The 25553-nt window shown below is 44.2% G+C and overlaps 2 protein-coding genes across 5 annotated transcripts; both read left to right on the top strand.

Annotated features, from left to right (window-relative positions):
• The first annotated feature begins 751 nt into the window (after positions 1 to 751).
• LOC135587414 (SH3 domain-containing protein 2-like) lies at positions 752 to 11607 on the top strand. Of its 2 annotated transcripts, XM_065078805.1 has the most exons (10): positions 772 to 1057; positions 1919 to 2041; positions 2133 to 2202; positions 2354 to 2505; positions 3985 to 4086; positions 4492 to 4692; positions 4778 to 4840; positions 4974 to 5126; positions 5240 to 5314; positions 11287 to 11607. In XM_065078805.1, exons 1-10 carry the CDS (start codon positions 998 to 1000, stop codon positions 11401 to 11403), a joined length of 1116 nt encoding a protein of 371 aa, XP_064934877.1. In that variant the 5' UTR covers positions 772 to 997; the 3' UTR covers positions 11404 to 11607. The 2 variants fall into 2 exon arrangements, with proteins under 2 accessions (XP_064934878.1, XP_064934877.1); XM_065078806.1 differs by lacking the exons at positions 2133 to 2202; positions 2354 to 2505 and having other exon boundaries at positions 752 to 1057.
• LOC103993235 (cytochrome P450 84A1) lies at positions 5240 to 14888 on the top strand. 3 transcript variants are annotated; one of them, XM_065078802.1, is made up of 6 exons: positions 5240 to 5314; positions 11287 to 11332; positions 11722 to 11803; positions 12052 to 12129; positions 13099 to 13918; positions 14107 to 14888. In XM_065078802.1, the coding sequence occupies exons 3-6, from the start codon at positions 11757 to 11759 to the stop codon at positions 14737 to 14739; spliced, it is 1578 nt and encodes a 525-aa protein (XP_064934874.1). In that variant the 5' UTR covers positions 5240 to 5314; positions 11287 to 11332; positions 11722 to 11756; the 3' UTR covers positions 14740 to 14888. The 3 variants fall into 3 exon arrangements, with proteins under 3 accessions (XP_064934874.1, XP_064934876.1, XP_009411495.2); XM_065078804.1 differs by lacking the exon at positions 5240 to 5314 and having other exon boundaries at positions 11664 to 11803; XM_009413220.3 differs by lacking the exons at positions 5240 to 5314; positions 11287 to 11332; positions 11722 to 11803 and having other exon boundaries at positions 12054 to 12129; positions 12229 to 13918.
• The last annotated feature ends 10665 nt before the right edge of the window (positions 14889 to 25553 follow it).

The raw sequence follows: 25553 nt of genomic DNA, 5'->3' as shown, positions 1-25553 counted from the left end.
ATAAAGGTTGTGTCATGTGGACACGTGCGAGAGATTTTCGGTCTGTAATGGACCATTTTACCCTTTGTTGTGCCACTGTTCAGAGCTTGTAAAGTCTGTTTGTAATTTGCATTGTCTATGAAGTGTTTTTCAGAGATGTTTGCTTGTGGATCCCGATTGAGGCGTTCTCTCTAACCCGTTCTCTCTTTTGGTGGTCCTAAGGGACAATGGGAGGCTTCGGGGAGGCTGACCTTTGCGGACGGACACACAAGGGTGCCGCACGGTTTAGGCAAAACCAGCTAAGCCCGTGACATTGCTTAGGACTTCTCTTCACTATTAAAATTACTATTTTGCCCTTACAAATCATTTTAATTCCGGTTTATGTTCCCTTGACAATCCTACCCTTTGAAAATTATTTATTTTCATTATATCCTAAAAATTATAATTTTATTCTTCATAAATTAAATATTTATAACTAACTCATATCCTTAATTATAAAATTAATTAATTTGATTTATGTTAATGATCAAAATTGATTCTGATTGTATTTTGATTGCTCGATTAGATTTATATTTCATTCAGGAAAAAATTAATCATATTATAATATTAAAAAAAATTATATAATAATAATATAATTATACTTTTCATGCTTTCCAACTTAACAAACCAACGAATCGACAGAAATGTAATCTGTGCCATACGCTATGCCCATTTCTCCGTTGAATCTGCCATTGCGGTCCCAAGTCGCTTTTTTTCTTCTCGCTTCTTCGCGTCAATCTGTTCTCAGTGATCAGCTAAGCCGCAATTCTTAGATAAGAAAACTATTAATATACTATCTCTTATGGCCCAATAATTGCAATGGATGGAACAGTGAAAATGTGTTTGGTAGAAAGGAAAAACATATTTCCTTTCTAACAACTCCCGTCGCTCGTCTTCTTTGTCCGCTTTCGTCTCGAAGATTTCGGTCGGATCGCCGGATTCCGAGTCATTGCCAGAGCGCTCGCCGCCCCGCTGGCGGATGGAGGCTCTCAGGAAGCAGGCCTCCAAACTCAGGGAGCAGGTCGCCAGGCAGCAGCAGGTAATCTTCGATCACCGGACCCTTCTTCGTCTGTACCTTCTGCCATGGTCGTTGGCCGTTCTTGCTTCGATTTGTGTCGATCGCATCCCAGTTTCGAAGGATTCGCTGTATGTAGGGCGATGATGAACTTATGGAATGGCGTAAAATTCCGGTGATCGTTGGGATGGTATGGTTAGGGTTCTTGAAACCCTGGGTGGGTATGTGACCAAATCGTAACTTGGTTCTCGACATCGTAAAACATGTCGGCCTGATGGTAGCGAGGGGCGTGCTGTCTGTTTGGTGAACGATCTTTTGGTTGATACTGTGGCAGGTTGCATGTGTCCGTTCTGGATGAAAACGTCAGCCAGCGAACAAGTGGCTCGTTCCATGATAGTTTTCCTTTTATGTCAGTTTGAGTAAATTATTTATCATGTTGAAAGATCTTTGATCTTTTGACACTCTTGCTTCCATGAAGCTATTCTTGCGATTGGCATATAGCTTCATCCTTGAAAGACTTCCAAAGGCTATTCTTTGGAATTCCTCTGCAATCGATGTGTCACGTATGCTACCCCTCACAGGGTGATCAAAATTTAGTGTTCTACAACCCGAGTATTAGTGATTATTTTCTTTGAAACAGATTGTCATTTGATCCTCTAACCTGCTTTTTTTTATCTCTCATTGCTGAAAATTTTTCAAATGTGGAAACTATTTTGATATTCACCTATTTTGAAGGAAACTAAGCTAAGCACGCACATCACCTTTTTCCATGTTAACTGAACTAAGCCATTTATTTGATTGCAAAGATTAGGGATGTTTGCTGAAACTATTTTATGACTGCTGTGAATACAAGTGACGTCAAAATTCCTGTGGTTGTGTCTGCAGGCGGTTTTCAAGCAATTTGGAGGCGGTGGATATGGAAGTCCTGATAGCCTATTTGCAGATGCAGCAGAATATAAGCAGCATCAAAAAATAGAAAATCTTTATATGTCAACTCGGGCTGCTAAGGTTGTGAATCCTTTATTACTCTTAGTTATTTTGCCCCTTCTCTTCCTTCATTCCTTAACATGCAAAAGGTTCTTGATCATTTTTCATCCAGCATTTTCAAAGGGATATAGTGCGTGGTGTGGAAGGATATATTGTTACAGGATCTAAACAAGTTGAAATTGGTACCCTTCTTATTGCTGTGTTTTTTTTTCTCCATTTCCTCGTCCATTGTTGTATTTTATGCAAAAGCCAAAGTTCACATATAATAGTGGCATGCTACGTCTTTGGTCTAAACAAACCTATTTTGTTTTTAATATAGCCCATTCTGTATAGGCAATAAATTGTCTGAAGATAGTAGAAAATATGGTGTTGGGAACACCTGCACCAGTGGGAATACTCTGTCGAATGCTGCTTTAAGTTATGCGAGGGCTCGTTCTCAGATGGAGAATGAGCATGGAAATCTGTTGAAAGCTCTTGGTACCCAGGTTTTTTAAATTACTTGTTCCCCGACCAACTGATATTTTCATGTTCTTCTTGTACTAGATATTGTCTTACAGAATTGATACAGTTATCTATATACAATTTAAATACTTCCTGCCTTTTCTCTCTGTTATGTGATTGATGTAAAGGTTATGATCAATTTGCTCCTGTATCATGTATGTTGTCTGCAGTTATTCTGATTCATCTTATCTGCTGTCACTAATCGCCATAGTAACTACTTGTGCGACTCTTCCCTCTTTTTGTTGTCTGGGGCTAGTCTCTGTCGGAAAGGATTTTCTCATATACTGCACACATATTTGAGTTGTTGCTAATTATTATCTTAATATGATATTAGTAGGATAAGCTTTCACATATCACGGTAGACTCTCAATGTACTTTAGATCCTTAATAATTTAACCATTTTTATTTCCATGATTATTTTATTTATATAAGAATTTGCTTATCATCTATGATGCCCTCTTTAGTATGTGAATACTGTACTTCATGCATTCCTCTCTCTCTCTCTCCTCTTCTCTTCACTCTATCTGTCGTACATGCCTCCCCCACCCTGCTTTCGGAAAACTGTAGATGACGAATAGGCAGATATTTTACTTAGTAAGCCACCCAGCTATGACCGAAAGAAAGTAAAAAAAGTTTCAATGATTCAAATATAATAATGAAATTCATGGTAGTGAATACTTTGTATATGCATCATTGTGAATTCATAAATTGAATATTATTTCTCAAATATGTCAGGTTAAGAATAGAAAATAGAAAGTCTGGAAAATGAACTATCTTAGCAGCCTGGATAAGATAACTATCTCAGATATGATGCATATGCATAGATCAGTTGAATAGGCTTTCTGCTTTCAGTAACTAATTCAGCTTGTAGCAGAAAGCAGCACGTAGATACAACCTTCCCATTAAGATGCTTTGGTGAATGATACAAATAGGTACCTTAATGAATGACTGAAGTATCTGGTTGATGTTATATCAAGATAAAATTTGTCAAATTGTCTAAAGCTAATGCTTACACCTTTCAAATTATTTACAGTAAATTTCGCCTTAGGTCAATGCAGAAGTCAATATCTGATTTCCTTGCATATTGATGGGCTGTTCCTTGTGATGCAACCTAGTGATAAATAAAAAGAACCTGAATTTTGGTAGTTAAAAGCTGATTGAAAAATCTTATTTTGGTTATTTACATTGAAATAGGGATTTGGTGGTTCTATTTAAAGCCATTGCTGGGTTGGATTCGTTAAGATCCTTCTTTAGTCATCCTTTTTCTTTTACTTGCATTTGCTAATTGGTTATCATTTACTATAGTTTTTCACATACATCAGTCCCGTGGATCTTGTTATGTTGACATTTCTGAGTATGAATGATGAGAATATGAGTTTAATGCATTCTGATACCATCAGTGTGTTTCTAGATGCTTACAATGTCTATTGATTATGTATCAACAAATGACCTTTCCATGTCAGGTTGCAGAGCCATTAAGAGCCATGGTAGTGGGTGCTCCATTGGAGGATGCTCGCCACCTTGCCCAGAGATATGATAGGATGCGCCAAGAAGCTGAAGCTCAGGTATGCAGCATGTTAGGGGGCTGTTTCCACATGTCAGCTGTGGGTATCATTTTGTACTTTTTTTTAGTTTTCAGTTTCTTAACCACTGTGGCCATCTAGGCAGGGTAATTCCACATGGATGGTTGGGAGCTAAGCATGTTCACATGAAAGGCATTGAATAGTCAAATGTTGGTATTTTTAGGCTCTAGGAATCTGCATATGAAGGTCTTTTTCGGTGTTAAAATTTTTATAGAACATGCGATTACGTCTCTAAACTTTTCAGCATTTTTTTGTGTGATTTATTATTCTGAGATAGACAAACTTCCAGCTACTAAGTTATTTGAACTTGACAGTTCTTTTTATTACACAAGAAAGTTCTATTTATAAATAATCCTTTTTTTGAAGATGTATTTGAAATTTTAACAGGCTACTGAAGTTTCAAAGCGCCATATTAAAGTAAGAGAAACTGCTGGCATTGGTGATAACATTTCAAAGTTAGAAGCTGCTGAAGCTAAGTTGCAGGAGTTAAAATCTAATATGGCAGCAACAGGTAAGGAAGCTGTTGCAGCAATGGCTGCTGTGGAAGCTCAGCAACAAAGATTAACCTTACAGCGGCTTATTGCTATGGTATCACCATTCTTTTGTGCCTTTAGTTTACAAATTTTCCACATTGTTAGCTTTTGGTTCATGTCTACCATTTTTGGCTCTGAAGGTTGAATCAGAGCGCACTTACCATCAGAAGATCCTACAAATCCTCGAACAACTTGAGGCAGAGGTGCATGAGAAAGCTACCATTGTTTCCAGTATATATTTACAATTTACAGATGGTTACTTCTGTGTTGAAAGAAATCTTAATGCGAAGAGAAGTATTTAATTTCCTTAATTTTGTTGGTGGATGTGGTTTACAGATGCTATTAGAACGTCAAAGAATCGAAGCCTCTCCTAATCCAGTTTCAGAAAACTTTATGCCTCCACCACCATCATACGAAGAAGCCAGTGGATTTTTTGTTAACTCAGCTGTTGATGGTGCTATTGAAACTGTGGAGTACTTTTTAGCTGAGGTAATTAAAATGGTTTGTGTCCATCTTATATGAAGCTGGTTTATTTTAGTGAGTTAAGTTGGCTGTCTATGCTCTTCTTACATATATGCTCATAAATATTTTCTTTCTGCAAGGTTATTAATTCATATCAGGCTGAGACAGATGTGGAACTTAACTTGTCCGTTGGTGACTATGTCGTTGTACGTAAGGTACATATATTCTTCTGCAAATGTTTGACACATTTGTGTTTTGCCTCAATTTCAAATCAGGGTCAGGGTCTCTCTCTCTCTCTCTCTATCCCTCTGTCTTTCTGTAGTTATGAAACCATTCAGATCATGTTAGAGCATATGCTATTACATCTGATATCAGCAAATTAATTGGCACTAAAAACTTTAATGATGAATGGAAAATTTTCAAATTAAGTTTTACTGGTGGTGTAAAATGTCATAACGTAGTTAAATATGAAATGAGAATCTATATTTTTGAGCTTAGATTATTTGTAGTTTTTTCTGTTCTATGGCTTATTTGTGCCTTTGACATGAACATTTTTTCGGGTAATAGGACTTATCAGTCACCCTTTTGTCACGGACAAACTTCTAAATAGGATGTTTGATATAATGCTTATGTATGTCCGTGTCTTTTGGTATGTTCATGCTCTGCACAGCATGTAGAGGGACGACCGAAGGCTTAATAGTCCTCTTTTAGTTAGGTTGGTGGCCGCTTTAGGCTTGTAAATAAAGGTTGTGTCATGTGGACACGTGTGAGAGATTTTCGGTCTATAATGGACCATTTTACCCTTTGTTGTGCAACTGTTCAGAGCTTGTAAAGTCTGTTTGTAATTTGCATTATCTATGAAGTGTTTTCGGAGATGTTTGCTTGTGGATCCCAAGTGAGGCATTTTCTTTATCCCGTTCTCTCTTTTGTGGGTCCTAAGGGACCATGAGAGGATTCGGGGAGGCTGACCTTTGCGGATGGACACGCAAGGGTGTCGCACGACTTAGGCAAAACCAGCTAAGTCCGTGACAGATGGTATCAGAGCGGGACAAGCACTCATAGAAACACTTAGCATGCAAACATGGGGGACCTAGCGGGGCTGCGTTGAGGGCAGTCAGTACTCGCGCGACCGTTTGGGGGAAAACGAGCATGGAGATGTAGGGAAAAGGAGTCGCTCGAAGGAGCGGGCATCTGAGATTGGCATTCAGAGGAATGGCCAACCCTTCGCGCAAGAGGCACCACGAGAACATACAAGCTTGGAAGAATGCGGAGCGCACAAAGGTTGGGATGACTGAGTTTGAGCTACGGCTCAACGTTGACAATTATACTTGATGGTGCTCAAGACAAGCGAGACGCTTGGTAAAAGATTAGACCATGCAAGGTGGAATGAGTTGCTCAACGACCGAAAGAGTTATGCAAAGCTCACAGAGGTGAGGGGAATTGCTAGCTCGAAGAATTTGGTACTCATGCATGGGCTTGTATGTGGACGATGGAATGTTCGTGGCCATCCCAAGGCGATCGAAACTCGGCGCCATGGAGCATTGAAACTTTCTCTTCGGTATGTGAAGGATACGTCCGTAGGAGGCTGAAGTGTGCAACGAGTTCAGCATGTTGCTAGGCCTTGAGTGGTGCAGCGGGGGCTGTATTGACGTGGAGTCGCAATCTAGCAAGTGTGTTTGCAGGAGGCAGAACAATGCACAGTTTGTTCAGCAGATCGGAGTAGTCCAAGGGGATGGTGGTCTCCGAAACGAAGAGAGATGTTGCTCCAACGGGACAGTTATCCAGGAGGGATAAGTCCCGGCTCTCCAGAGGGAGAATCATGTGGGACGGACCTCACAAGTTGAAAAGGAGTATCTCAACAAACAATAACTCCACGAAGCTCAATGGACTGAGCAAGCGGCGAGGAGTCGTCGCATGATCTCGCTCGAGAGAATGCATTGGTAGATGCATTGCGAGATCAAGTGGGGGAGTGACCCAAAGCAACACAAATGAAGGTACACTTGGAGTCGATATGGAGATCGGACTTAAGGGAGGGCTGACCCGTGGAATGGTGGGCGCGAGGGCCACCATCAACTCAATACAAAAATGAGGAGTGGAGCAACTTGGGTGTAACTTGGCGAAATACCCAAGCCGCATGAAGGGAGCCAGCATAGAAGATGGAACATGGAGCGGAGGCATAGTGCTTTCCTTAGACAGAGGTCAAGGACATGAACTCTTGCAGAGGCAAGAGCAGGATCATGTTGTTCTATGGGTCATTCATTCTGACGGAGCGGACTCATCTTGCATGGTGCCAAAGACGAAGGGAGCTTCTAGGCACATGCACCTTATCTCGGAGGAGCATTTGATGGAGGAACTAAGGCGACTCAATTTGCGGAGGCGAAGTTGGGTTCAGAAGGCCTTAGCACGGGGCAAGAGGACACAGAGGCGGGTACTCTTGAAGAATATGTCACAGTGTTGCCATTCCAAGTTGCTACGAAGGAAGCGGTGCGCAGCGAAGATTGTGCTGGTAGGGGCAGAGGCCTATGATCCAGATAATGGTGCACTAATTACAGCGAAGTCGGGGGACTTTGGGAGCTACTAGGCGACGGATTGTCCTAGAGCGGTGCTTCATCTAGGTGTGACCCAAGAGTGGGTGGATGAAGGTCGATTGCCAAAGGAGCGAACAAAATCGAAGGTGGAAGAGACCCTGCGTTGTATTGGCATAGGCCACACATAGAGGGTTCACAATTTGAGTTCATCCCACAAGGATCAGAATGCAATAGAGATGTCACCAGGAGGCGACATGGTGTAGCGGATCGTGGTGGAACAATTCGTGGCAATGCGATACACACGACATAGTCCCGCGAGGGACTAGATCATATGGAGGTATGATCAGGAGCTACTGGAAGCTCCACTTCGGTGATCAACACGACGGCAAGAAGGACTATGGATTCCAGGAGTGAAGGTCATGGTACCGCAGAGGCGGGACTTCTGTGCGTGCATCGAATTTTGCATCGGATGAAAACCTTGGTCATCAGCATATGGGGGTTGTGTTCAACCAAGGGAAAAGTTCGAATGCAAGTATCAGTGAGTCCCATGGGAGGGACTTGATCATACAGAGGTATGATCGAAGCAGCTGGAGAGTTGGACTGCTCCAGAGCTCATATTCGCTTAAGGGAGCCCGGCAAGTCAGAGGACAAGGTCGAGTAAGCAAACGTTGCTACCAAGGAAGCTACGGAGAACAGAATCGGTGCAAACCCTATAATGCGATGGCAGAGGCCATGCATGAGAGTTGCAGTCTGTCTTTCCATCGACCAAAGGGAGCTACTTGGAGAACACAGAGGTGTTGAAGCAGGGGGTCGAAAGGGGTGAGAAAGCGACGACGAGTCCAGAGGGACTTAGCTACCCAAAATTAAGCATCAGTTAGAATGGAGGTGGACTCGGAGGAGTGCCACAGAGGCATATCTACTGATTGTGAAGAAAAGGGATGCAGATGCAAGGCGACGGATAGTAGTGTCATGGGCACGGCAGCGCCATGGTACCGCAGAGGCGGGACTTCCGTGAAAGTCATTGATCCCTTGCTCTCATGGAGGGAGAGCGCTTGGTCGTGAAAGGGGCCGAGGAGGTGGAGCATGCAGAGGCAAACTCCAAGTACCGAGACAAGGCTGAAAGGCAGAGGCCAAGGAACTTCGTAAGACCGGTGTCAACGAGCTTCTCATCAAGATAGCCGAAAGAGGACTTCGGGTCAAGCAAGAGTGCATGACCAGGGAATGAAGCAGACAATACGCGGTGTTGTACCTTTGCCACTCAGTGGAGTAGGTGGCAGGGTTGATGGAGAAGACGGTATAATCCCAGAGGCGACCAAACCTATGAGAGAATTGCTCTAAGTTGGGGTGAAAACTTCCTGCATTCCAGAAGTTCGATGGCATTGACAAGGTGAATCACAGTAACTTACTCAACGTAAGGAGTGCAAATACTTCAAGTGTTTCAGAAGTGTGAGCAAAGAGCAGGCGAAGGTTAGTAACCAGCTCGATGCATGGAGTACAACCTCGAGGAGGCAGGTGAAGTCAAGTAACCTTTGCCTTCTCAACTCTTAAGAGAATGGGCGAAACCGAGTACCCCAATTCTTTTATCTATCCAGCAGAGGAGCTCTGCATATGTTCAAAGACCCTTCGAAGATAATGGAAGACAATAGTTGTCAAATCCTCACTAACGGTGATCAGTATTATTGAGAGTAGATTGTCCGCTTCATTTCCCAACGAAATGCCAATCGAAAGCGGAAGTGATGCGAACCTACTTGGATGTGACAACTAAGTGAAAGAAGAGTCAATGAGCAAATTTTGTGGAGGAAGGACCCAAAACTTCAGAAGTTTGCGTGACGATGCTCGTTAAAGCTTCAACAAGCATCCACCCAGTTCAAGCAGCATGAGGCAATTGAGAGACTGACGCAGTAAGGATGGTCTTTTCCTTCATCTGGAGGATCCGCAGGAACCAATAGGGATCAACACAACTCAGCCAACCCCACACTAGAGTCAGAGTCATTGGCGAGTTAAAGCAGCATGGCGGATCAAAGGTTCGACTACTCAAAAACAGCAGCGGAGATCAGTTGGGAGCCAAGAGGCGTATTGCAGCTGGAGTAGAAGATTGAAGACTTAGTAAAGGCGAAGAGTTGCAGTGTCGACAAAGGCTTCGACGAGGACGTCGAAGGAATAAGTGGGGGAGAATGTCACGGACAAACTTCTAAACAGGATGTTTGATGTAATGCTTATATATGTCCGTGTCTTTTGGTATGTTCATACTCTGCACAACATGTAGAGGGACGGCCGAAGGCTTAATAGTCCCCTTTTAGTTAGGTTGGTGGCCACTTTAGGCTTGTAAATAAAGGTTGTGTCATGTGGACACGTGTGAGAGATTTTTGGTCTATAATGGACCATTTTACCCTTTGTTGTGCAACTGTTCAGAGCTTGTAAAGTCTGTTTGTAATTTGCATTGTCTATGAAGTGTTTTCGGAGATGTTTGCTTGTGGATCCCGAGTGAGGCGTTTTCTCTATCTCGTTCTCTCTTTTGTGGGTCCTAAGGGACCATGGGAGTCTGACCTTTGCGGACGGACACGCAAGGGTATCGCATGACTTAGGCAAAACCAGTTAAGTCCGTGACACTTTGGTATGAAATCTTTGCTAGGGCAGCTAGAATTTGGAGAGTTGTTTTCTGACTGCAGGAGCTTATACTCTAACCCATTGGGTAGATCTTTCAATTAACAGGACTTGCAGATATTTTTTAGGCAGGAATTTGAATTATAACCAATATGGTAGCTCATCCATCCGATTAGAGTCTTTACATCTGGTCTTGACCCAGATAAGGGGTTTGGATTTAGGCCTATATTAACATCATGTTGACAGTTGATTGTGGAATCTTGTGAAATTTTCCCATGGATCCCTCTTGCTTAGCTTTGTTCTATAGCTGAACCCATATTGTTGGGAAAATAGATGATTGATGTATGTTATAATTCATAAGCACATGGATTTGTATGCCTAAAACTTCAATGCCAAAATGTGTCCACCACAGTAACACTGTTTGTTCACCATGGAGTGATGCCATGTCAGAATTTATTGAAAAAAAAATTCTAGATCAAATATGGAAAAACTTAAAACCAAACTACATACACATTGTTGACACTTTTTTTTATCATTGATAGATCACTCATCAGGTGCAGTATGCCTTGTAGATATAATATTTCTACTTTGTCAGCATTGTTTATTCTGATATAGCTAGTGATATGGTCATATTCACTTCCATATTGATTGGAAAGTTGGAAAACCAAGTCCTAGTAAGAGTGAGCCCAAAATATGATTCCTCTCTTAGAGATGCCCGTGCAGGACACTGTCGATGCATGCTAGCTTTCTGTCCATATAAAATTGAAGTCCTGTGGATGAATCATAAAGGTCACCTGTCATATGGCCATGGGTTTTCAGTTTCTGTTTCTAGAATTTGTAGTACAAAACAAAAACCTGTAACTTTCGAGCATGTTTCCTATCATCATTCTTTTAGTTTTTTTTTCCTTTTCAACAACAAAAGGTAAGAGTCTGGTGCTTGTTAGAAAGTACGGCATGTGCATCTGCCCTCTTTCATATTTTTGAAGTTTAAATTTAAATGCTGTCGAGCGATGTCCCTTCATTTATTACCATTTGATCTGATTTTTGACTTACAGGTGTCAGATAATGGCTGGGCTGAAGGTGAATGCAAAGGAAAAGCAGGTTGGTTCCCTTGCGCATACATTGAGAAGAGGGAGCGTGTGCTTGCAAGTAAAATTGCTTCAATGCTATAGAAGTGTTGCTTTGCACGAAGTGTGCATGTTGCTGTGTTGGGCTTCCATAAGCCGAAATATCGTGTTTGTGTCTATGGTGTTTGTATCTTCAACTTATTTCTTGCATTTTCCCCCATCTTACGGTTTGTTTAAATGGCCAATGCTGTCTGATATCTTTGCCAAAGGTTAAAGTAGATTATGCAGGAAAACAAAGTTATTTAGTAATCCACCACTTAAATTACTGGCTTTGATTAATATAACTACTGTGGAATATGCTGCAGGCTGCAGCCAAATAAGATATGCCACGTTGAGTTAATTGCATTGTGCTATTCTTGCAAGCTATTGGAGCTCTAAATTGAGTGCTACCGGTGCCAATGGTCCTCTTGGTCGGATGCAGTGGACATATAACCAGAGATAATTTGTAGGTTTCTGAGCCAGGTTTTTCCTTTGTGTGTTCTTCACATTTTTTGCATGCTTTTTCGTCTGTCTCTCTCTCTCTCTCTCTCTCTCTCTCTCTCTCTCTCTCATGATATATGTGTGACTCGTTTCCAAATGTATTTTGAGTTACAGTCACAGTCCTGTATTATTCTAGTTACATTGCATACAAGATGATGGTTTAACCTTGAAAGTCTAACTCATTAATCTTCATTTGAATCCATTGACACGTAGGTTTTGCCAGGATCTCAGTCTCTTCCCCTTGGAGGAAGTCTCGCAGCAAGAGGCAGAACGAAGGAATAGTTCCAAGAGGTAATGTTGTCGAAGATTCTTTCCTTTTTGATTTGCGATGGCAAATATATCATTTCATTTCACTACCACTGAGCTGTTGCTGCCTGCAACAATTACTAGGCTCCGTTATTTATTGAGGTGCGTGCGTCAGCGGGCTCATTAATAGTATAAGGGTATACTAATAAATCCCCGGTGATTTTATAGTATAATGCTCCGTTATTTATCCATGCTTTCAGAATTGCTTCGTGTCGTGGCTTAGTTATCATTATCTTTCTTCATTTTTTATTGTCTTTGTCCATGCTTTCAGAGTTGCTTCATGTGGTGGTGGCTCAGATATCATTTTTCTTTTCATTTTTTATTGTCTTTGTCCATGCTTTCGGAATTGCTTCATGTGGTGATGTCTCAGATATCATTTTCTTTCTTTCTCTTTTTTTTTCTTTTCATTTTTTATTGTCTTTGTCCCTGCTTTCTGAATTGCTTCATGTGGTGATGGCTCAGATATCATTTTCTTTCTTTCTTTCTCTCTCTTTTTTTTCTTTCTATTTTTTATTGTCTTTGTCCATGCTTTAAGAATTGCCATATCATTTTCTTCCTTTTTTTTCTTTTCATTTTTTAAATTGTTTTTGTCCATTCTTTGAGAATTGGATTCATTGCGTCATTGCTCCGATATCATTATCTCAATACATTTATCGAAGTAAAAAAAAAACTATGAGCTGGTTGAATCACCTCGGCGTTTTCCTAAGGGTTGAGGTGGGCGTGTCACTAACCTGATTTGAGGAACCCGTTCGTTGGGTTCCATCAGGTGCCTCCAATGTCATGTCGGTGAAAGCCCACATCGACCATCATTCTATAAATCTGCACTCACTCCCTCAAACGGTGACACAACTTTCAGCACAGTATGGTATGGGTCGAAGAAGTCACCTCCATGCACTTGATACTATTTTTGATGTTACCTTTGACACTCCTACTAATTGTCAACATTACCGCAAGGAGGCGGCGGAGGCTTCCCTTACCGCCGGGGCCAACTCCACTACCCATCATAGGTAACATGTTACTGATGGACCAACTCACCCACCGCGGCCTCGCCAGGCTCGCCAAACTCTATGGCGGCCTCCTCCACCTTCGCCTTGGCTTTGTCCACCACTTCGTGGTGTCCACGCCGGACGTCGCCCGACAAGTCCTCCAAGTGCAAGACAGCGTCTTCTCCGACCGCCCGGCCACCACCGCCATCGTCTACCTCACCTACAACCGCTCCGACCTGGCCTTCGCCCAGTGCGGCCCCTACTGGCGCCAGATGCGCAAGCTCTGCGTCATGAAGCTCTTCAGCCGGAAGCACGCGGAGTCGTGGCTCTCCATCCCTGAGGAGGTCGATGCGGCCGTCTGCACCGTCGCCAAGCACGCCGGCTCTGCTTTCAACGTCCGCGACCTCGCGTTCACTCTCACCAAGAACATCGTCTTCCGGTCGGCGTTTGGGAAGCGGAGCGACGAGAACCAGGAGGAGTACATCGCCGTCGTCCGGGAGATCTCCGCACTCTTGGGAGCCTTCAGCGTGGGCGACTTCATCCCATGGCTTAGCTGGATGGATCCGCAGGGCATCAACAAGAGGCTGAGGGTGGCACGAGCGACACTCGACCTCTTCATCGACAGGATCATCGATGAGCACATGGCGACCGACGCCGCCAACGCAGACATGGTGGGCGTCATGCTCGCATTCCTCGAGGAGTCTTCTCACCACCACCGACAAGGAGAGGGAGATGATCTCAAGGGAACGCTCAGGCTGTCGAGGGCCAACATTAGTGCTGTAATGATGGTATGTATACATACGTTCTAAAAAGTAATACTATTTCCTCATGCTCTGTTACTGTAACCTGCTAAGCTATATATTTATCTCCACGTTGATATGGTTTCCATGTGCTTCGTTAATATCTCGTTGCGTAATTAAGACGATTAAGTTCTCATTTTTCTAACTTGTAAACCGTATCATCTCTAATTACGCAGGACGTGATGTTTGGCGGCACGGAGACGGTGGCCATCGCCATCGAGTGGGCCTTGGCCGATCTACTTACCAGCCCTGATGACCTGAAACGAGTGCAAGAAGAACTAGCCATGGTTGTAGGACTCCACCGGAAGGTCCACGAGAGCCATCTCGACAAGCTCTCCTTCCTCAAATGCGCCATAAAGGAGACGCTACGTCTCCATCCCCCGTTCCCTCTCCTCCTCCACCAGACTGCCGACCACTGCGAGGTCGCCGGCTACTCCATTCCTGCTCGGTCGCCAGTCATGATCAACGTATGGGCCATCGGCCGCGACGAGTCGGCATGGAAGGACGCCGACGCATATCGACCGTCACGATTCGCTCCCGGCGGCGACGCGGCCGCTCTGGACTTCAAAGGCAACTGCTTCGAGTTCTTGCCCTTCGGGTCCGGCCGGCGGTCCTGCCCGGGCATGCAGCTGGGCATGCACGAGCTGGAACTCGCGGTGGCGCAGCTGCTGCACTGCTTCACCTGGGCGCTGCCCGACGGCATGAAGCCAACCGAGCTCGACATGGGGGACGTATTCGGGCTGTCGGCACCGAAGGCGGTGCCGCTCGTGGCCGTCCCCACACCCCGACTCAGTTGCCCACTGAATTGATCGTCTCTTTCTTGGATTTGGTTTCCACGAAATAATGAAATAAAGAAGCGGCATTTCGGTAGCTTTCCACTGTACACACCATTAAGCTTTGCTCTGTTCGCAGTGTTTCATATATGCAATAAATGAAGAGCTTCAGCTCTTTCCTGTAATACCACCATCTTCAGACGCTGCCAAGAGTTACATAATGGTGATCGCCATTAGAGATATAACTTGTTGCGGGAAACAACTTTGAGAGCCGTGGCCTCGGGGCCGACGCGGCTCGATTCGGGTTCGAACGTCGGGGATCTCTCCGGGGCGTGCCTTGAGCCCGCAGGGTCGGTCCGGTGCGATGGTCCGATCGGGACGGGGTCACCGTGTCCTCCGGGCGGGAACTCCTCGTCCGCGCGTCCGACGGGGACCCTCGGCTTCGCACCTGCACAAAAGGTCGGGCCGGGGCGCTCGGCCCAACCCCTCCGACGATCATGTTAGCAGAAGATGTAGAGGGGGTTTCAGAAAAATAGGTGTTTGTGTGTGTGACTCCCCCCCCCCCCCCCCCTTTCTTTGATGAACGAGAGGGTATTTATAGGGAAGCTTACTGCTGTTTGATGTGCCCACCTGCAAGAGGCAGGCTGATAACGTCTGGCATGGACGCTGGCGTGGCGTGAAGAACCGTGCTTGAGTAAGCGTTAATGCGCCTCGACCGGTGTTCCGATTCGGTTGACTAAGCGCAGTCGCGTCGATTGAGGCGTGAGGCGTCGGCTGACGTCAGCCGAGTCTTATCATAATTACTATCCTTATCATATTCCCTCCCGGAAAGAAGCTATGCGTCAGACGTTGTAACGAGAGTCCAAGGCATGGCTTAAGCTTTCAGACGGGCTGGCCGCGAAGGCGCGGTCTCGGGAAACATGGAGCCGAGGAACACGACGCAGGCAGGCTGGCCGCGCAGGTGTGTCTCGGGGAAAATGACACCGAGGAGCACGACGCAGGCGGGCTGGCCGCGCAGGCATGATCTCGGGAAGCATGGAGTCGAGGAACACAACGCAGGCGAGCTGACTGCGCAAGTGTGTCTCGGGAACATGACGCCGAGGAGCACGACGCAAGTGGACTGGCCGCGCAGGTGTGTCTCGGGAACATGGAGTCGAGGAGCACGACGCAGGCGGGCTGGTCGCGCAAGTGTGTCTCGGGGAGCATGGGGCTGAGGAGCACGACGCAGGCGGGCAGGCCGCGCAGGTGTGTCTTGGGCATCATACGGCCGAGGAGCACGACGCAGGCGGGCAGACCGCGCAGGGGTGGACTCGGGCAATCTATGTCCGAGGGATCTGATAAAGGCCAAAGGATGTGACTCAGGCGGGCAGGCCGAGTGAGGTGGAGTCGGTCAGTGAATGGCCAAGGGAAGTGGCTCGGGCCAAGAGACACAACTCAGGCGGGCAGGCCGCACTGAGGTGGACTCGGGTAGTCTATGTCCGAGGGATCTGATAAAGGCCAAAGGATGTGACTCAGGCGGGCAGGCCGAGTGAGGTGGAGTCGGTCGGTGCATGGCCGAGGGAAGTGGCTCGGGCCGAGAGACACAACTCGGGCGGGCAGGCCACGCTGAGGTGGACTCGGGTAGTCCATGACCGAGGGAAGTGGCTCGGACCGAGGGACAACTCAGGTGGGCAGGCTACGCTGAGGTAGACTCAAGTAGTCTACGGCCGAGCCATGTAGAGTCAGAGGGGTTCAAGCTGGGGCCAATCGCGAGCCGAGAGAGGGTCAGGTAGATACTGAACCTTCGCTCGGAAGAGACTGAGGCAGGGCTTAGATTTCTTTTTATGAGGACTACATCGGGTAGCCATGGCGGGTGCTTGGCCTCTCTTATGGAGCCCGCGGTCGGAGGTCGTCCCTGTTAGGATCGAGAGCACTAAGAGGGGGGGGGTGAATTAGTGCAGCGGAAATCTTACAGCAATTTAAAAGCTAAAGCTGTGTTCGTCCGATAAAAAATGATTTCGATATAAAAGCAGAATCACAGTGCAGTTTGCGTCTAAGCGCAGTTTTGCGTCTAAGCGCAGTTTGCGTCTAAACACAGTTTGCGTCTAAGCGCAGTTTGCGTCTAAGCACAGTTTGCGTCTAAGCGCAGTTTGCGTCTAAACTCAGTTTTACGTCCAAACGCAGTTTTACGTCAAAACGCAGTTTTACGTCTAAACGCAGTTTTGCGTCTAAACGCAGTTTTACGTCTAAACGCAGTTTTACGTCTAAACGCAGTTTTGCGTCTAAACGCAGTTTTACGTCTAAACGTAATTTTACGTCTAAATGTAGTTTTGCGTCTAAAAGCAGTTTTGAACCTTGAAAAGCGTTTTACGTAGAAAGCAATTTGCAGTTATAAATGGAATCCGAATGTAAGCGTAAACTGCAGTGTGAAGATCGTACGAAAACACGATTTACGTTTGAATGCAGATTCTGAAAGATCAGAGCTTAAAAACTCGTTCGTAAAGGCGCTGAGGGCAGTAGCAATGTAGGAGGTTTGCAGTAATGATAAAGTGCTCAAGGTAAAAGCAAACCAGAGATTTAGAGTGGTTCGGTCAGTCTTGACCTACTCCACTTTTGGCTTCCTCCTCCGACGAGGTCACCGACGTCAACTAGCTGCCTTCCTTCAATGGGCGAAGGCTAACTGCCCTTTTACAGTTTCTCTCCTTTTGACAGGCTCAGGAGACAACCTTTACAGATCCTTTCTCTCCTCTCTTTACAACTCAAGACTTGAAGAACAGAAGGAGGAGAACTTTAGGACTTTACACAAATTTGAGCTCTTAGAATCACTGAAAAGATCAAGAATTCGGTGTGGATCTGTATCTTTTCAGTGCTGAATGGGTGGGGTATTTATAGGCCCCAACCCAGTTCAAATTTGGAGCTCAAAACGATCAAATCGATCAAATCCCAGAATTCTGGGATCAGGCGGTTGCACCTCTTGACTGGAGAGGTGGCACCGCCTGGCAGAGCTCGAAGACTGAGCTCAGGTGATTGCTTCTCTCTGCCAGAGCTCGAAGACTGAGCTCGATGGTTGCATCACCTGGCAGAGCTCGAAGACTGAGCTTGGTGATTGCATCACCTGGCAGAGCTCGAAACTGAGCTCGGTGGTTGCATCACCTGGCAGAGCTCCAAACTGAGCTCAGGCTGATGCACCTCTCTGCCAGAGCTCGAAGACTGAGCTCGGTGATTGTATCACCTGGCAGAGCTCGAGACTGAGCTCAGGCTGATGCACCTCTCTGCCAGAGCTCGAAGACTGAGCTTGGTGGTTGCATCGCCTGGCAGAGCTCGAAACTTGAGCTCTGGCGGTGCTACCTCTTGGCAGAGGAGGTTGCACCGCCCAGTCTAGCTCGTAGACTGAGCTCTGGGCGGTTGCACCTCTCGGCTGGGGCGGTTGCACCTCCCAGCCTCGCAGCCCTGGCGGTTGCACCTCCTGGCTGGGGCGGTTGCACCTCCCAACCCCACAGCCCAGGCGGTTGCACCTCCTGGCTGGGGCGGTTGCACCTCCTGGTGCAATCAGGGTCCGAATGGTTCACTCCATTCGGCCCACTTTGAATCTTTTCAGGGGCCCAATTGCCCCAAGATTAAGCTAATGGGATCACCTCCCATTTTCATGCTTAATCATCATGCTAACTACGATTAACTCTAAGACAACTTCTGCAGCTTTGCTCCGATGCGTTAATCGCTTCTTCCGGCGAGTTTCCGGCCAACTTCCGTCGATCAACCGATAACCCTCGGTGATCCTTCTGCGGACATCCGGCATACTCCTGGACTTTGCGACGATCTGTTCTTAGCGAGTTCCAACGAGCTTCTTCGGCAAGCTCCGATCTTTCTCGGCGAGCTCCGCGAACTCCCAACGAATCTTCGAACTTCCGTCGAACTCTCGAACTCGCAACAAATCCTTCGCGCTTGACTCCGACACTTTGTTTCGCTTTATGTCTTCATCGTTATCATAGTTAATCCTGCACAATTAAAACAAAACTTCGATCGAGACAATTAATCCTTAGCAATTAACCAAGTTGTCCGGCATGTCATTGGTCCCTCGACGCTTCGTCTGATTCTTCGGCGCATCGTCCTCTCCTGCGGCCTATTGCCCAATCGGCCAGTTGACTCCGCAACTCCGATATCCTTGGCACAATACCCGCTCTTCTTGGCCCGATGCCCGAGTCCACGGCCCGAAGCCTTCTGTCGATACGTCGACCGATCCACCGGCCCGACGTCCAATCTTCTGACATGTTCCTCCGGCACAACATGATTTTCCTGCTTTAATTGTCTCATCCTGATCAAAGCATCCTGCGTCACTCAAAACGCAGATTAAATCATAAACATATATCAAGTAGTTTCATCATCAAAATACGAGATTCAACAATCTCCCCCTTTTTGATGATGACAACCACTTGATGACGGAGTTAAACTTAACTCCCGGAGTTTAAACAAACTCCCCCTATCAATATGCCATATTGATAGAACCTTGAATTCAACCTGAATTCAAGTCATTGCAATATTCATCATGAATACTTGCAACACATCAACATGAACATATGCATAAACTTATGCATCACATGTCATGTCATCAACATACTTCTCCCCCTTTGTCATCAACAAAAAGGAGAAGTACCACAATCAAGTGTTTGTGATATTGGTTCAATTCATTGCATGAAAAACATAGTATCAAGTTTTATCATAATGCAATCTTTGGAGCTAGAAGATTTAGCAAGTATTTCATCATGCTTAGAACATTCATGCTATCAAGTTTTAGATATGCAAGTTTTATAGCATATGAGATAGCAAGTTCTACATCATGTAGGCTAGCAAATTAGAGATGTTCAAGAAGGCAACTCTTGCTTCTTGAAAATTTTGCTCACTTTGCTAGATGCGCAAGTTAGCATTTTTGCCTCTTTTGAGATAGCAACTTTTTGCTTCTCTTTAGACCAACAAGCTAGCAATTTTTACGATATACAAGTTTCACAATATATAAGCTAGCAAAAATTTCGAAAGCAAATACAAGATAGCTTTCTTGTGTAAGCTCATGATTCTTGCTTCCTATTGCAATGTGCAAATTGCAAGTTTTGCTTCAACTAAGATATTCAAGATAGTGATGTTCAAGAAGACAATTTTTCTTCTTGAAATGAGCAAGTTAGCAATCTTTGCTGCTTAAGATAGGCAAGCAAGCAGTCAAGTTTTTGCATCTTCTTGACTTGTACAAGCTAGCTATCTCCCCCTTTGTCATTGTAAAAAAGGAAGAGAGAATACAGTTTTGTACTTCTTTTTTCCTTTTACAATGATTTCAAAATCATGACAAAGGATGAATAATTAAGTTATGAATGTCAAGACAATTTTTCATCATGAATATTTTATCATTGCATGCATCATTATCATAAGTTAAAGTATTACATGCATGATATCATATCACCATTCATAATTACATTAATGTTTCAATATAGCAATTTCTTCTCAAAATGTGTAACTTGGCACTCATAGCATTTTAGATCATGATTTACATCATATGCAATACATCACATCATAATTAGAAAGCAAGTATTGCATGCATAATTGCACATCATAAATGTTTCATATCATGATGGTATCAATTTTGTCAAATTATATCCTACCATGCATGATCAAAACTTCTCCCCATTTTATCATTGAAAACAAGAAGAAGGTAGGGGTAAGAGCATAAAAGTGTTAAATATTTCAATTATTTCAAGGCATTTACATCATAGATCAAGTCATGATTCATGATTCATCATAAATCAAGTTAGTTTTCAATCATCACATAAGGCATTTAAGGAATTTTTGAAACATAGGAGAATGATTAATTTAAGCACACAATGTTTCAATCCAATCCAAGTCATGAATATCAATGCTTTCATATTGTGAGTATCAATTCATGAATACCACAAGATATTATTTGTGACTTCAATTTTGCAAGATCAATATTATGATTTAAATAAAACTTATTCAAATCAATTCATAATCAAGTCATTAAAATTAATTTCGAGATTCACAAAATATCATGAAATCAAAAGACAAGTTGCATTTCATTTGAAGAACTCCTTTTTGATAAATCTAGGGAGCATAATGAACGATCTTGATTTATAAAGAGCTTCATGTTATAATTATCAAGATCATGATTTTAATAATTATTCTCTTTAGCAAAGAATCACAAAAGCACTTTATTTTTGCATTAGAATTCTCATTGTATTATGATTTATAAATTCTTTTTCTGCACATGAATCATAGGAGATATGTATGTGAAACAAATCTTTGCAAGCAAAGACACTATCATTCATATTTCAAGATGGAATTTATAAGCAGGAATCATTTCATCAAATCCATTTTAGAAAAATATTTTTCATAAGTGTATGAGAAAACCCGATTGTTAGGATACCAATTGTTAAGTGAATCCGAAAATGAAATTAGTACTTTCATGCATTCGGATAAGATTTTGCTATAGATTTTCAAGTTCAATTATGAAGATAAAACATGCTCATGATCATAAAAATTTATGTATCCAAAACATATAATTTCCAACATGTTATAGTGTAAAATCATCATGGCAATTAAGTGATTTGAACATTGAATCAAGAATGTCCGAAAAATAATCTTAACACGTTCATGCATTCGAGCACATTTTTGCCATAGTTTTTCAAATATACTCATGAGAATAACACATGCTTATCATTGGCTTAAAACCTCATGCATAAAATTGTTAATCAAAATATTTAATTTCATCATTATGCATTTCTTCAAATCAAACATGATCTTTAATTAAAGTCGAGAAATATCAATGGAAATCAACGTAATACACATTTTTACTTCTTAACCATGATTTCATATTTTCAATCAAGATCATTTTATTTATTTATTATAGCATATGCAATATTATCATTTTCGAAATTACTAGCATGATCATGTAATTTTCAAGAAAATTAATTCTAAACTAAAAAGAAAATACATCATGAAAGCGTCAAGTAATTTCAAAATAAATCAAAGGCATTCTAATTACCTCAACGTCGTAGGCTGTTAAGGCGTAGTTTGCCACCTCGCTTTTGTTGATTTTTTCTTCGTCTTCGGAGGAGCTCGATTCATCCCAACTTTTGTTCTTCTTCTTGCGTTTAAAGCAAGTAGTTCCATTCTTTTTGCTTTTTAATTTTCGTTTCATTTGTAGTTTAAGTTCACCATCACTTGAGCTTATGCTCGAGTGGTCTTCAAATGTTCTATGTCCCAAATCCTTCCTGTTCTTTGGAAGGTTGTTTTGTTCATCATTGTCCTCATCACTTGAGTCATCGCTCAAGTGGCATTCATTTGTCCGGAGTTCCAAATCCTTCCTGTTCTTTGGAAGGTGATTGTGTTCAACATGTTCATCATGTTCATTGTGCACCATTTCGTATGTTATCAACGAACCAATTAGTTCTTCAAGTGGTAAGTTGTTTAGGTTTTTAGCTTCTTGTATTGCAGTTACTTTTGAATTCCACTTCTTAGAAAGAGAACGCAAAATCTTGTTTACGAGTTCAAAATCCGAAAAACATTTTCCAAGAGCTCTTAAACTATTGACGACATCCGTGAAACGGGTGTACATGTCGCCTATAGTCTCGCTTGGTTGCATTCGAAAAAGCTCAAAATCATGCAATAAAAAGTGAACTTTCGAGTCTTTGACTCTACTAGTTCCCTCGTGCGTGATTTCAAGTGTTCGCCAAATGTCAAAAGCCGTTTCGCATGTAGAAATCCGATTGAACTCATTTTTGTCCAAAGCGCAAAATAAGGCATTCATAGCCTTTGCGTTTAAAGAAAAATACTTCTTCTCCAAATCCGACCATTCGTTTGTTGGTTTAGAGGGAAGTTGAAAACCGTTTTCAATGATATTCCATAAATCCAGATTTAGAGAAATCAAGAAAACTCTCATTCGAGTTTTCCAGTAAGTGTAGTCCAATCCGTTAAAGAACGGTGGACGAAAGACCGAATAGCCCTCTTGAAGAGCCATTTCTCTCGGGTGTAAATCCGAAATGAGAAATACCCCGCTCTGATACCAATTGTTAGGATCGAGAGCACTAAGAGGGGGGGGGTGAATTAGTGCAGCGGAAATCTTACAGCAATTTAAAAGCTAAAGCTGTGTTCGTCCGATAAAAAATGATTTCGATATAAAAGCAGAATCACAGTGCAGTTTGCGTCTAAGCGCAGTTTTGCGTCTAAGCGCAGTTTGCGTCTAAACACAGTTTGCGTCTAAGCGCAGTTTGCGTCTAAGCACAGTTTGCGTCTAAGCGCAGTTTGCGTCTAAACTCAGTTTTACGTCCAAACGCAGTTTTACGTCAAAACGCAGTTTTACGTCTAAACGCAGTTTTGCGTCTAAACGCAGTTTTACGTCTAAACGCAGTTTTACGTCTAAACGCAGTTTTGCGTCTAAACGCAGTTTTACGTCTAAACGTAATTTTACGTCTAAATGTAGTTTTGCGTCTAAAAGCAGTTTTGAACCTTGAAAAGCGTTTTACGTAGAAAGCAATTTGCAGTTATAAATGGAATCCGAATGTAAGCGTAAACTGCAGTGTGAAGATCGTACGAAAACACGATTTACGTTTGAATGCAGATTCTGAAAGATCAGAGCTTAAAAACTCGTTCGTAAAGGCGCTGAGGGCAGTAGCAATGTAGGAGGTTTGCAGTAATGATAAAGTGCTCAAGGTAAAAGCAAACCAGAGATTTAGAGTGGTTCGGTCAGTCTTGACCTACTCCACTTTTGGCTTCCTCCTCCGACGAGGTCACCGACGTCAACTAGCTGCCTTCCTTCAATGGGCGAAGGCTAACTGCCCTTTTACAGTTTCTCTCCTTTTGACAGGCTCAGGAGACAACCTTTACAGATCCTTTCTCTCCTCTCTTTACAACTCAAGACTTGAAGAACAGAAGGAGGAGAACTTTAGGACTTTACACAAATTTGAGCTCTTAGAATCACTGAAAAGATCAAGAATTCGGTGTGGATCTGTATCTTTTCAGTGCTGAATGGGTGGGGTATTTATAGGCCCCAACCCAGTTCAAATTTGGAGCTCAAAACGATCAAATCGATCAAATCCCAGAATTCTGGGATCAGGAGGTTGCACCTCTTGACTGGAGAGGTGGCACCGCCTGGCAGAGCTCGAAGACTGAGCTCAGGTGATTGCTTCTCTCTGCCAGAGCTCGAAGACTGAGCTCGATGGTTGCATCACCTGGCAGAGCTCGAAGACTGAGCTTGGTGATTGCATCACCTGGCAGAGCTCGAAACTGAGCTCGGTGGTTGCATCACCTGGCAGAGCTCCAAACTGAGCTCAGGCTGATGCACCTCTCTGCCAGAGCTCGAAGACTGAGCTCGGTGATTGTATCACCTGGCAGAGCTCGAGACTGAGCTCAGGCTGATGCACCTCTCTGCCAGAGCTCGAAGACTGAGCTTGGTGGTTGCATCGCCTGGCAGAGCTCGAAACTTGAGCTCTGGCGGTGCTACCTCTTGGCAGAGGAGGTTGCACCGCCCAGTCTAGCTCGTAGACTGAGCTCTGGGCGGTTGCACCTCCCAGCCTCGCAGCCCTGGCGGTTGCACCTCCTGGCTGGGGCGGTTGCACCTCCCAACCCCACAGCCCAGGCGGTTGCACCTCCTGGCTGGGGCGGTTGCACCTCCTGGTGCAATCAGGGTCCGAATGGTTCACTCCATTCGGCCCACTTTGAATCTTTTCAGGGGCCCAATTGCCCCAAGATTAAGCTAATGGGATCACCTCCCATTTTCATGCTTAATCATCATGCTAACTACGATTAACTCTAAGACAACTTCTGCAGCTTTGCTCCGATGCGTTAATCGCTTCTTCCGGCGAGTTTCCGGCCAACTTCCGTCGATCAACCGATAACCCTCGGTGATCCTTCTGCGGACATCCGGCATACTCCTGGACTTTGCGACGATCTGTTCTTAGCGAGTTCCAACGAGCTTCTTCGGCAAGCTCCGATCTTTCTCGGCGAGCTCCGCGAACTCCCAACGAATCTTCGAACTTCCGTCGAACTCTCGAACTCGCAACAAATCCTTCGCGCTTGACTCCGACACTTTGTTTCGCTTTATGTCTTCATCGTTATCATAGTTAATCCTGCACAATTAAAACAAAACTTCGATCGAGACAATTAATCCTTAGCAATTAACCAAGTTGTCCGGCATGTCATTGGTCCCTCGACGCTTCGTCTGATTCTTCGGCGCATCGTCCTCTCCTGCGGCCTATTGCCCAATCGGCCAGTTGACTCCGCAACTCCGATATCCTTGGCACAATACCCGCTCTTCTTGGCCCGATGCCCGAGTCCACGGCCCGAAGCCTTCTGTCGATACGTCGACCGATCCACCGGCCCGACGTCCAATCTTCTGACATGTTCCTCCGGCACAACATGATTTTCCTGCTTTAATTGTCTCATCCTGATCAAAGCATCCTGCGTCACTCAAAACGCAGATTAAATCATAAACATATATCAAGTAGTTTCATCATCAAAATACGAGATTCAACAGTCCCTTCTCCTCACGGCCGCCCAGGCCTCGGCTGCGATGTACCGATTAGCCCGCTGGAGCATCTCTGGCACTATAGTGGGAGGTTGCTCTGCCAGGGACCAGAGGAATCTGGAAGGTCGCAGGCCTATCACAAACGCCTGCACTAACAGAAAGGGGTGAGTGTCCGACAAGCTCCGGATTTACGTGGCAAAGCGATCCACAAAATGTGAGAGGGGCTCATCCTCCCTTTGTTTGAGTCCGAGGAGCAGTGCCGCAGAGGGCTTTGGCCGTGCACAGGCTACGAAGTGGAGCTCGAAGTCATTGGCAAGCTGGCCGAAGGAAGCGATTATTCCGGTCTCCA

The sequence above is a fragment of the Musa acuminata genome, chromosome BXJ1-8 (genome assembly GCF_036884655.1).
Source record: "Musa acuminata AAA Group cultivar baxijiao chromosome BXJ1-8, Cavendish_Baxijiao_AAA, whole genome shotgun sequence".
Taxonomy (NCBI): Eukaryota; Viridiplantae; Streptophyta; class Magnoliopsida; order Zingiberales; family Musaceae; genus Musa; species Musa acuminata.
Note: the sequence above shows the minus strand (reverse complement) of the source record. Positions and strands in the feature narration are given on the sequence as shown.